The sequence below is a fragment of the Engystomops pustulosus genome, chromosome 11, assembly GCF_040894005.1.
Source record: "Engystomops pustulosus chromosome 11, aEngPut4.maternal, whole genome shotgun sequence".
In the NCBI taxonomy this organism is placed as follows: domain Eukaryota; kingdom Metazoa; phylum Chordata; class Amphibia; order Anura; family Leptodactylidae; genus Engystomops; species Engystomops pustulosus.
The window spans coordinates 76,368,744-76,380,200 of record NC_092421.1 but is presented as its reverse complement, the minus strand read 5'-3'; the positions used below and the strand labels follow the sequence as shown (position 1 = coordinate 76,380,200).

At 52.3% G+C, this 11,457-nt stretch overlaps 1 protein-coding gene across 2 annotated transcripts in view; it reads left to right on the top strand.

Annotated features, from left to right (window-relative positions):
• The first annotated feature begins 2,677 nt into the window (after nt 1-2,677).
• The window catches only part of LOC140105859 (ovostatin-like), a 133,860-nt gene continuing 125,080 nt past the window's right edge, over nt 2,678-11,457 (top strand). For both annotated transcript variants that reach the window (XM_072129973.1, XM_072129972.1), the window contains exon 1: nt 2,678-2,790. In XM_072129973.1, coding sequence (XP_071986074.1) covers nt 2,729-2,790 — 62 coding nt within the window. In that variant the 5' untranslated portion in view covers nt 2,678-2,728. The remainder of the gene's footprint in view (nt 2,791-11,457) is intronic.

The following is an 11,457-nucleotide window of genomic DNA, read 5'->3' as shown; positions in this document are numbered from 1 at the left end:
AATTACTTATAAAAACAGTACTACACTTGATCTTATACAAAAGGTTCTTAGAAGTTTTTCAAAGTAAACGCTTCGGGCCCCCGTGCCCATTTTGGGTGGGGAGGAGCCCAGAGGCAGGGGCTTGGCCAGGCGAAAGCTCGCCTGGCAGCGGACCCCCAGCGCCATCCCAAGATTAGGCAGCCTCAGAGGCATCCATGCATGCTGCCCCTGCTGTTTCCTGTCCATTTTGCCTCCACGATCCTCCACAGCGTCCACCAATGTCTCCATGTGCAGTGTTCAACTGTCTATACCCCAGACGCTGGAGCGCAAGAGGAAATACAGCACATCGTCCCTTTAGCAACGAGGTATGTCAGGCAGAATTTTCGGGTGTTTCACCAGATACATAATGGAACTCAGCCCATCTGCCGCCGCCATGCTGGAGACCTGAAGTTGCAATCATAGCAGCAATATGGATGCCCCATACTGTCGCTCTTAATCATGGAACCATTTCCAAAAAAAATAAAAAATAGAACCGCTATGCTATTCCATGATGCCTAGATGAAATATTCAAATGCCCCCGCCTGCTTTGAAAATTATAATTTTTTCAAAGTAAACGCTTCTGGCCACTAGGCCCATTTTGGGTGGGGAGGAGCCGAGAGGCAGGGGCTTGGACAGGAGAAAGCTCGCCTGGCAGCGGACCGCCAGCTCCATCCCAAAATCGTTTGAACTGCAGCAATCTTCAGTCCACAACCTATAACCTTTTACCTCTAAAATCTATCTTTTCACTCCTCTTTTCTCACCTCCTTACGTTCACCTCGGGTGCCATAACCGTCCTTATTGCCTCCACACGTCGTCTCCATAGCAGCCTCCAGATGCCGTCTCTACAGCTGCCTCCACACGCCGTCTCCATAGCAGCCTCCACACGTTGTCTCCATAGCAACCTCCAGATGTCATCTCCATAGCTGCCTCCAAAAGTTGTCTCCACAGCTGCCTCCACATGTCGTCCCCTTAGCAAACGAGCTGTGTCAGGCTCATTTTTTGGGTGTTTCACCAGATACGTTATGGAACTTGGTCACTCTGTCGCCGCCATGCTGTGTTATCGACTAAATATACCGTCCACCTTTTGTTCACATAGGGAATCATTTCAGCGCTTCTTGCTCACCTCCTTTGGTTCCTCTCTGCCGCCATAACCAGGCCAAATACTGATACGTTATTCTCGCCAAAAGGAATTTTTTAAATTGGTTTGAAGCCTGAGTCCATTTGGGTTATTTCGCCATGCCACTCTCTAGCCTGCCGCTGCTGGCGCTACCTCCGCATGCCGTCCCCTATTGTGTCAGGGTCAATTATTGGGTGTTTTAGATGCTATCTAGCCTCATTCGGTCCCTTTATCATCACTATGCTGTTGCCCTATAATGGTGCGATTAGGCAGTCTCAGAGGCATCCATGCATGCTGCCCCTGCTGTTTCCTGTCCATTTCCGTGGTGTTTCCATCATTTTCTGAGTTATCCAGGTGTTTGGCCAAACTTCCCTGTGCAGAGTCTTGGTCCCCTTGAAAAATGCTCGAGTCTCTTATTGACTTCAATGGGGTTCGTTATTTGAAACGAGCACTCGAGCATCGGGAAAAGTTCGACTCGAGTAACGAGCACTCGAACATTTTAGTGCTCGCTCATCTCTAGTCCTAATCCCTTTTTGGTGGTTTAGAATGCCATCATTGACATCTAAGTCGTTGGTCAGTTTCACGGTGCCCCCTCTACCTCAATGTTGATACAGTTAGCTAATGCCTTGCCCATACCCGCCTTCTTTGTTAGTTAATCAAATTAATTGGTGGACATTGTGATAATTTCAAATTGAGGACCAGCAAACATTAACTCATAAACCATGAATTTAAAACCTTAAAACAAACCATAATGGTCTACTGTAACCCTATCAAAGAAAGCCAAGGGTGTTGGAAATATGGAGACCTTCTCTGTTGCAACCAGACTGACTGCGGTCTACTGACCCTTAGTAAATGTGCCCCATACTGTAGGAAGATACCAGTATTACATATGCCATGAATAGTGGGTCCCATTGTGCATCGGCACACCGGGCCTATTACTCCATAAGTGCCCATAATATACAGTTGTGTCTATAAATACTATGGACACAAATATAAGGTGTACAGCAGCAGTTTGGTGGAGAATGGGTTCCAGAGGAAGTGTTTGCCTAAAGGCTTAGACAACTTCAATAGACCGGCCGGCTTCCATGTACAGTATTAAGTCCAATAATGACCAGGTTGGGTGGGATAATGGTCTCCACCAAGATTACCCAGCACTTTGCAATCAGATTTTAAAGGGGACACCCACTTGTTTTGTGCAAGGTTCTGCATTCCGACTGGTATTATGACTGAATACACACAACATATAAAAATAATGTATACAAAAATGTACATGATGGAAAAAAACCTATTTTACCCCAAATAATTTGTATTCATTCAAAGACGATCATTTCTGAATTATCTGGTTTCATTGACACAAACAACTTCTGAATACTGTAGTTTCATTGTTGGGATGAATTATTTCCTTGTTGCTCGTGAACAGATCCTTTATGTGGAGGTTTGTTTCTTTCTGTGATGAGGAGAATCTAAGTGACTTGTACAGGATTTACTCCCATAATGCAGAGATATAGAAGGAAGTCCCCGCCCCTTTCCCAGGTGCTTATAAGCAGGTGGAGTGCAACGAGCTGCAGGTGACATCTCTACCTGGCTGTCATCATGTATCTGACGGGGATGATCCTGAGCCTGGCTCTCCTCATCACTGGAGGGAGATCCAAGCCGTAAGTCACAGGATATTCTTATTATATTATATTACATATAGTAAAAAAGGGGAGTGGGGCTCTGCAGGCAGTATCACACAGGACGAGCTCTGCAGGCAGTATCACACAGGACGAGCTCTGCAGGCAGTATCACACAGGACGAGCTCTGCAGGCAGTATCACACAGGACAAGATCTGCAGGCAGTATCACACAGGACGAGCTCTGCAGACAGTATCACAGAGGACGAGCTCTGCAGGCAGTATCACACAGGACGAGCTCTGCAGGCAGTATCACACAGGACGAGCTCTGCAGGCAGTATCACACAGGACGAGCTCTGCAGGCAGTATCACGCAAGACAAGCTCTGCAGGCATTATCACACAGGGCCAGCTCTGCAGGCAGTATCACACAGGATGAGCTCTGCAGGCAGTATCACACAGGATGAGCTCTGCAGGCAGTATCACACAGGATGAGCTCTGCAGGCAGTATCACACAGGATGAGCTCTGCAGACAGTATCACACAGGACGAGCTCTGCAGGCAGTATCACACAGGATGAGCTCTGCAGGCAGTATCACACAGGATGAGCTCTGCAGGCAGTATCACACAGGACGAGCTCTCCAGGCAGTATCATACAGGAGGAGCTCTGCAGGCAGTATCACACAGGATGAGCTCTGCAGGCAGTATCACACAGGAGGAGCTCTGCAGCCAGTATCACACAGGACAGGCTCTGCTGGCAGTATCACACAGGACTAGCTCTGCAGGCAGTATCACACAGGATGAGTTCTGCAGGCAGTATCACACAGGATGAGCTCTGCAGGCAGTATCACACAGGACGAGCTCTGCAGGCAGTATCACACAGGACGAGCTCTGCAGGCAGTATCACACAGGACAAGCTCTGCAGGCAGTATCACACAGAACAAGCTCTGCAGGCAGTATCACACAGGATGAGTTCTGCAGGCAGTATCACACAGGACGAGCTCTGCAGGCAGTATCACACAGGACGAGCTCTGCAGGCAGTATCACACAGGACGAGCTCTGCAGGCAGTATCACACAGGACAGGCTCGGCAGGCAGTATCACACAGGACAGGCTCGGCAGGCAGTATCACACAGGACAGGCTCGGCAGATAGTATCACACAGGACGAGTTCTAAAGGCAGTATCACACAGGACAGGCACTGTAGGCAGTATCACACAGGATGAGCTCTGCAGGCAGTATCACACAGGACGAGCTCTGCAGGCAGTATCACAAATGATGAGTTCTGCAGGCAGTATCACAAAGGATGAGCTCTGTAGTCAGTATCACACAGGACTAGCTCTGCAGGCAGTATCACACAGGATGAGCTTTGCAGGAAGTATCACACAGGACAGGCTCTGCAGGCAGTATCACACAGGATGAGCTCTGCAGGCAGTATCACACAGGATGAGCTCTGCAGGCAGTATCACACAGGATGAGTTCTGCAGGCAGTATCACACAGGACAGGCACTGCAGGCAGTATCACACAGGAGGAGCTCTGCAGTCAGTATCACACAGGAGGAGCTCTGCAGGCAGTATCACACAGGACGAGCTCTGCAGGCAGTATCACACAGGACGAGCTCTGCAGGCCGTATCACACAGGACGAGCTCTACAGGCAGTATCACACAGGATCGTCTATGCTGGCAGTATCACACAGGACCGTCTATGCTGGCAGTATCACACAGGACGTGTTTTGCAGGCAGTATCACATAGGACGAGCTCTGCAGGCAGTATCACACAAGACAAGCTCTGCAGGCAGTATCACACAAGACCAGCTCTGCAGGCAGTATCACACAGGACCAGCTCTGCAGGCAGTACCACACAGGACAAGCACTGCAGGCAGTATCACACAGGACGAGCTCTGCAGGCAGTATCACACAGGTGAAGCTCTGCAGGCAGTATCACAAAGGACAAGCTCTGCAGGCAGTATCACACAGAATGATCTCTGTAGGCAGTATCACACAAGACCAGCTCTGCAGGAATTTTCACACAGGAGAAGCTCTGCAGGCAGTATCACACAGGACAAGCTCTGCAGGCAGTATCACACAGGACGAGCTCTGCCGGCAGTATCACACAGGAGAAGCTCTGCAGGCGGTATCACACATGATGAGCTCTGCAGGCAGTATCACACAGGACAAGATCTGCAGGCAGTATCACACAGGACGAGCTCTGCAGACAGTATCACAGAGGACGAGCTCTGCAGGCAGTATCACACAGGACGAGCTCTGCAGGCAGTATCACACAGGATGAGCTCTGCAGGCAGTATCACACAGGACGAGCTCTGCAGACAGTATCACAGAGGACGAGCTCTGCAGGCAGTACCACACAGGACAAGCTCTGCAAACAGTATCACACAGGGCCAGCTCTGCAGGCAGTATCACACAGGACAGGCTCTGCAGGCAGTATCACACAGGATGAGCTCTGCAGGCAGTATCACACAGGATGAGCTCTGCGGACAGTATCACACAGGACGAGCTCTCCAGGCAGTATCACACAGGACGAGCTCTCCAGGCAGTATCATACAGGAGGAGCTCTGCAGGCAGTATCACACAGGAGGAGCTCTGCAGGCAGTATCACACAGGACAGGCTCTGCAGGCAGTATCACACGGGATGAGTTCTGCAGGCAGTATCACACAGGATGAGTTCTGCAGGCAGTATCACACAGGATGAGCTCTGCAGGCAGTATCACACAGGACGAGCTTTGCAGGCAGTATCACACAGGACGAGCTCTGCAGGCAGTATCACACAGGACAGGCTCGGCAGGCAGTATCACACAGGACAGGCTCGGCAGGCAGTATCACACAGAACAGGCTCGGCAGATAGTATCACACAGGACGAGTTCTACAGGCAGTGTCACACAGGACAGGCACTGCAGGCAGTATCACACAGGACGAGCTCTGCAGGCAGTATCACACAGGACAGGCACTGCAGGCAGTATCACACAGGATGAGCTCTGCAGGCAATATCACACAGGACGAGCTCTGCAGGCAGTATCACAAATGATGAGTTCTGCAGGCAGTATCACACAGGACAGGCTCTGCAGGCAGTATCACACAGGATGAGTTCTGCAGGCAGTATCCCACAGGACTAGCTCTGCAGGCAGTATCCCACAGGACAGGCACTGCAGGCAGTATCACACAGGATGAGCTCTGCAGGCAGTATCACACAGGACGAGCTCTGCAGGCAGTATCACAAATGATGAGTTCTGCAGGCAGTATCACACAGGACGAGCTCTGCAGGCAGTATCACACAGGACAGGCTCTGCAGGCAGTATCACACAGGACAGGCTCTGCAGGCAGTATCACACAGGATGAGTTCTGCAGGCAGTATCCCACAGGACTAGCTCTGCAGGCAGTATCCCACAGGACAGGCACTGCAGGCAGTATCACACAGGATGAGCTCTGCAGGAAGTATCACACAGGACAGGCACTGCAGGCAATATAACACTGGACAAGCTCTGCAGTCAGAATAAAACAGGACAAGCTCTGCAGGCAGTATCACACAGGACCAGCTCTGCAGGCGGTATCACACAGGAGGAGCTCTGCAGGCAGTATCACACAGGACGAGCTCTGCAGGCAGTATCACACAGGACGAGCTCTCTAGGCAGAATCACACAGGATGAGCTCTGCAGGCAGTATCACACAGGATGAGCTCTGCAGGCAGTATCACACAGGACGAGCTCTGCAGGCAGTATCACACAGGACGAGCTCTGCAGGCAGTATCACACAGGACAGGCTCGGCAGGCAGTATCACACAGGACAGGCTCGGCAGGCAGTATCACACAGGACAGGCTCGGCAGGCAGTATCACACAGGACGAGTTCTACAGGCAGTGTCACACAGGACAGGCACTGCAGGCAGTATCACACAGGACGAGCTCTGCAGGCAGTATCACACAGGACAGGCTCTGCAGGCAGTATCACACAGGATGAGTTCTGCAGGCAGTATCCCACAGGACTAGCTCTGCAGGCAGTATCCCACAGGACAGGCACTGCAGGCAGTATCACACAGGATGAGCTCTGCAGGCAGTATCACATAGGACGAGCTCTGCAGGCAGTATCACAAATGATGAGTTCTGCAGGCAGTATCACACAGGACGAGCTCTGCAGGCAGTATCACACAGGACGAGCTCTGCAGGCAGTATCACGCAAGACAAGCTCTGCAGGCATTATCACACAGGGCCAGCTCTGCAGGCAGTATCACACAGGACAGGCACTGCAGGCAGTTTCACACAGGATGAGCTCTGCAGGAAGTATCACACAGGACAGGCACTGCAGGCAATATAACACTGGACAAGCTCTGCAGTCAAAATAAAACAGGACAAGCTCTGCAGGCAGTATCACACAGGAACAGCTCTGCAGGCGGTATCACACAGGAGGAGCTCTGCAGGCAGTATCACACAGGACGAGCTCTGCAGGCAGTATCACACAGGACGAGCTCTCTAGGCAGAATCACACAGGATGAGCTCTGCAGGCAGTATCACACAGGATGAGTTCTGTAGACAGTATCACACAGAACCAGCTCTGCAGGCAGTATCACACAGGACAGGCTCAGCAGGCACTATCACACAGGATGAGTTCTGCAGGAAGTATCACACTGGACAATCTCTGCAGGCAGTATCACACAGGACGAGCTCTGCAGGCAGTATAACACAGGACAGGCTCTGCAGGCAGTATCACAAAGGATGAGTTCTGCAGGCAGTATCACACAGAACAGGCACTGTAGCCAGTATCATACAGGATGAGCTCTGCAGGCAGTATCACACAGGATGAGCTCTGCAGGCAGTATCACACAGGACGAGTTCTGCAGGCAGTATCACACAGGACGGGCTCTGCAGGCAGTATCACACAGGACAGGCTCTTCAGGCAGTATCACACAGGATGTGCTCTGCAGGCAGTATCACACAAGACAGGCTGTGCAGGCAGTATCACACAGGTCGAGCTCTGCAGGCAGTATCACACAGGACGAGCTCTGTGGGCAGTATCACACAGGTCGAGCTCTGCAGGCAGTATCACACAGGACAGGCTATGCAGGCAGTATCACACAGGACAGGCTATGCAGGCAGGATCATACAGGACGTGCTCTGCAGGCAGTATCACTTAGGATGTGCTCTGCTGGCAGTATCACACAGGGAGAGCTCTGCAGGCAGTATTACACAGGGAGAGCTCTGCAGGCAGTATCACACAGGACAGGCTCGGCAGGCCGTATCACACAGGACAGGCTCGGCAGGCTGTATCACACAGGACAGGCTATGCAGGCAGTATCACACAGGACGAGCTCAGCGGGCAGTATCGCACAGGACCAGCTCTGTGGGCAGTTTCACACAGGACAGGCTCTGTGGGCAGTAGCACACAGGACAGGCTATGCAGGCAGTATCACACAGGACAGGCACAGCAGGCAGTATCACACAGGATGAGCTTTGCAGGAAGTATCACACAGGACAGACTCTGTGGGCAGTAACACACAGGACAGGCAATGCAGGCAGTATCACACAGGACAGGCACAGCAGGCAGTATCACACAGGATGAGCTTTGCAGGAAGTATCACACAGGACAGGCTCTGTGGGCAGTAACACACAGGACAGGCACAGCATGCAGTATCACACAGGACGAGCTCTACAGGCAGTATCACACTGGATCGTCTATGCTGGCAGTATCACACAGGACCGTCTATGCTGGCAGTATCACACAGGACGTGTTCTGCAGGCAGTATCACATAGGACGAGCTCTGCAGGCAGTATCACACAGGACGAGCTCTGCAGGCAGTATCACACAGGTCCAGCTCTGCAGGCAGTACCACACAGGACAAGCTCTGCAGGCAGTATCACACAGGACGAGCTCTGCAGGCATTATCACACAGGAGAAGCTCTGCAGGCAGTATCACAAAGGACAAGCTCTGCAGGCAGTATCACACAAGACCAGCTCTGCAGGAAGTTTCACACAGGAGAAGCTCTGCAGGCAGTATCACACAGGACAAGCTCTGCAGGCAGTATCACACAGGACGAGCTCTGCCGGCAGTATCACACAGGAGAAGCTCTGCAGGCAGTATCACACATGATGAGCTCTGCAGGCAGTATCACACAGGACAAGATCTGCAGGCAGTATCACACAGGACGAGCTCTGCAGATAGTATCACAGAGGACGAGCTCTGCAGGCAGTATCACACAGGACAAGATCTGCAGGCAGTATCACACAGGACGAGCTCTCCAGACAGTATCACAGAGGACGAGCTCTGCAGGCAGTATCACACAGGACGAGCTCTGCAGGCAGTATCACACAGGACCAGCTCTGCAGGCAGTATCACACAGGTCCAGCTCTGCAGGCAGTACCACACAGGACAAGCTCTGCAGGCAGTATCACACAGGACGAGCTCTGCAGGCAGTATCACACAGGAGAAGCTCTGCAGGCAGTATCACAAAGGACAAGCTCTGCAGGCAGTATCACACAGAATGATCTCTGTAGGCAGTATCACACAAGACCAGCTCTGCAGGAAGTTTCACACAGGAGAAGCTCTGCAGGCAGTATCACACAGGACAAGCTCTGCAGGCAGTATCACACAGGACGAGCTCTGCCGGCAGTATCACACAGGAGAAGCTCTGCAGGCAGTATCACACATGATGAGCTCTGCAGGCAGTATCACACAGGACAAGATCTGCAGGCAGTATCACACAGGACGAGCTCTGCAGATAGTATCACAGAGGACGAGCTCTGCAGGCAGTATCACACAGGACAAGATCTGCAGGCAGTATCACACAGGACGAGCTCTGCAGACAGTATCACAGAGGACGAGCTCTGCAGGCAGTATCACACAGAACGAGCTCTGCAGGCAGTATCACACAGGATGAGCTCTGCAGGCAGTATCACGCAGGACGAGCTCTGCAGACAGTATCACAGAGGACAAGCTCTGCAGGCAGTACCACACAGGACAAGCTCTGCAAACAGTATCACACAGGGCCAGCTCTGCAGGCAGTATCACACACGACAGGCTCTGCAGGCAGTATCACACAGGATGAGCTCTGCAGGCAGTATCACACAGGATGAGCTCTGCAGACAGTATCACACAGGACGAGCTCTCCAGGCAGTATCACACAGGAAGAGCTCTCCAGGCAGTATCATACAGGAGGAGCTCTGCAGGCAGTATCACACAGGAGGAGCTCTGCAGGCAGTATCACACAGGACAGGCTCTGCAGGCAGTATCACACGGGATGAGTTCTGCAGGCAGTATCACACAGGATGAGTTCTGCAGGCAGTATCACACAGGATGAGCTCTGCAGGCAGTATCACACAGGACGAGCTCTGCAGGCAGTATCACACAGGACGAGCTCTGCAGGCAGTATCACACAGGACAGGCTCGGCAGGCAGTATCACACAGGACAGGCTCGGCAGGCAGTATCACACAGGACAGGCTCGGCAGATAGTATCACACAGGACGAGTTCTACAGGCAGTGTCACACAGGACAGGCACTGCAGGCAGTATCACACAGGACGAGCTCTGCAGGCAGTATCACACAGGACAGGCTCTGTAGGCAGTATCACACAGGATGAGTTCTGCAGGCAGTATCCCACAGGACTAGCTCTGCAGGCAGTATCACACAGGACAGGCACTGCAGGCAGTATCACACAGGATGAGCTCTGCAGGCAGTATCACACAGGACGAGCTCTGCAGGCAGTATCACACAGGACAGGCACTGTAGCCAGTATCATACAGGATGAGCTCTGCAGGCAGTATCACACAGGATGAGTTCTGCAGGCAGTATCACACAGGACGGGCTCTGCAGGCAGTATCACACAGGACAGGCTCTGCAGGCAGTATCACACAGGACAGGCTCAGCAGGCAGTATCACACAGGACGAGCTCTGCAGGCAGTATCACAAAGGATGTGCTCTGCAGGCAGTATCACACAAGACAGGCTATGCAGGCAGCATCACACAGGTCGAGCTCTGCAGGCAGTATCACACAGGACGAGCTCTGTGGGCAGTATCACACAGGTCGAGCTCTGCAGGCAGTATCACACAGGACAGTCTCGGCAGGCAGTATCACACAGGACCAGCTCTGCGGGCAGTTTCACACAGGACAGGCTCTGCGGGCAGTATCAAACAGGACATGCTATGCAGGCAGTATCACAAAGGAAAGGCACTGCCGGCAGTATCACACAGGACGAGCTCTGCAGGCAGTATCACGCAGGATGAGTTCTGCAGGTAGAATCACACAGGACAGGCTCTGCGGGAAGTATCACACAGGACAGGCACTGCAGGTTGTATCACACAGGATGAGCTCTGCAGGCAGTATCACACAGGACGAGCTCTGCAGGCAGTATCACACAGGTTGAGCTCTGCAGGCAGTATCACACAGGACGAGCTCTGCAGGCAGTATCACACAGGACAGGCTATGCAGGCAGTATCACACAGGACAGGCTATGCAGGCAGGATCATACAGGACGTGTTCTGCAGGCAGTATCACACAGGACGTGCTCTGCAGGCAGTATCACTTAGGATGTGCTCTGCTGGCAGTATCACACAGGGAGAGCTTCACAGGCCGTGTCACACAGGGAGAGCTCTGCAGGCAGTATCACACAGGACAGGCTCGGCAGGCCGTATCACACAGGACAGGCTCGGCAGGCTGTATCACACAGGACAGGCTATGCAGGCAGTATCACATAGGACGAGCTCAGCGGGCAG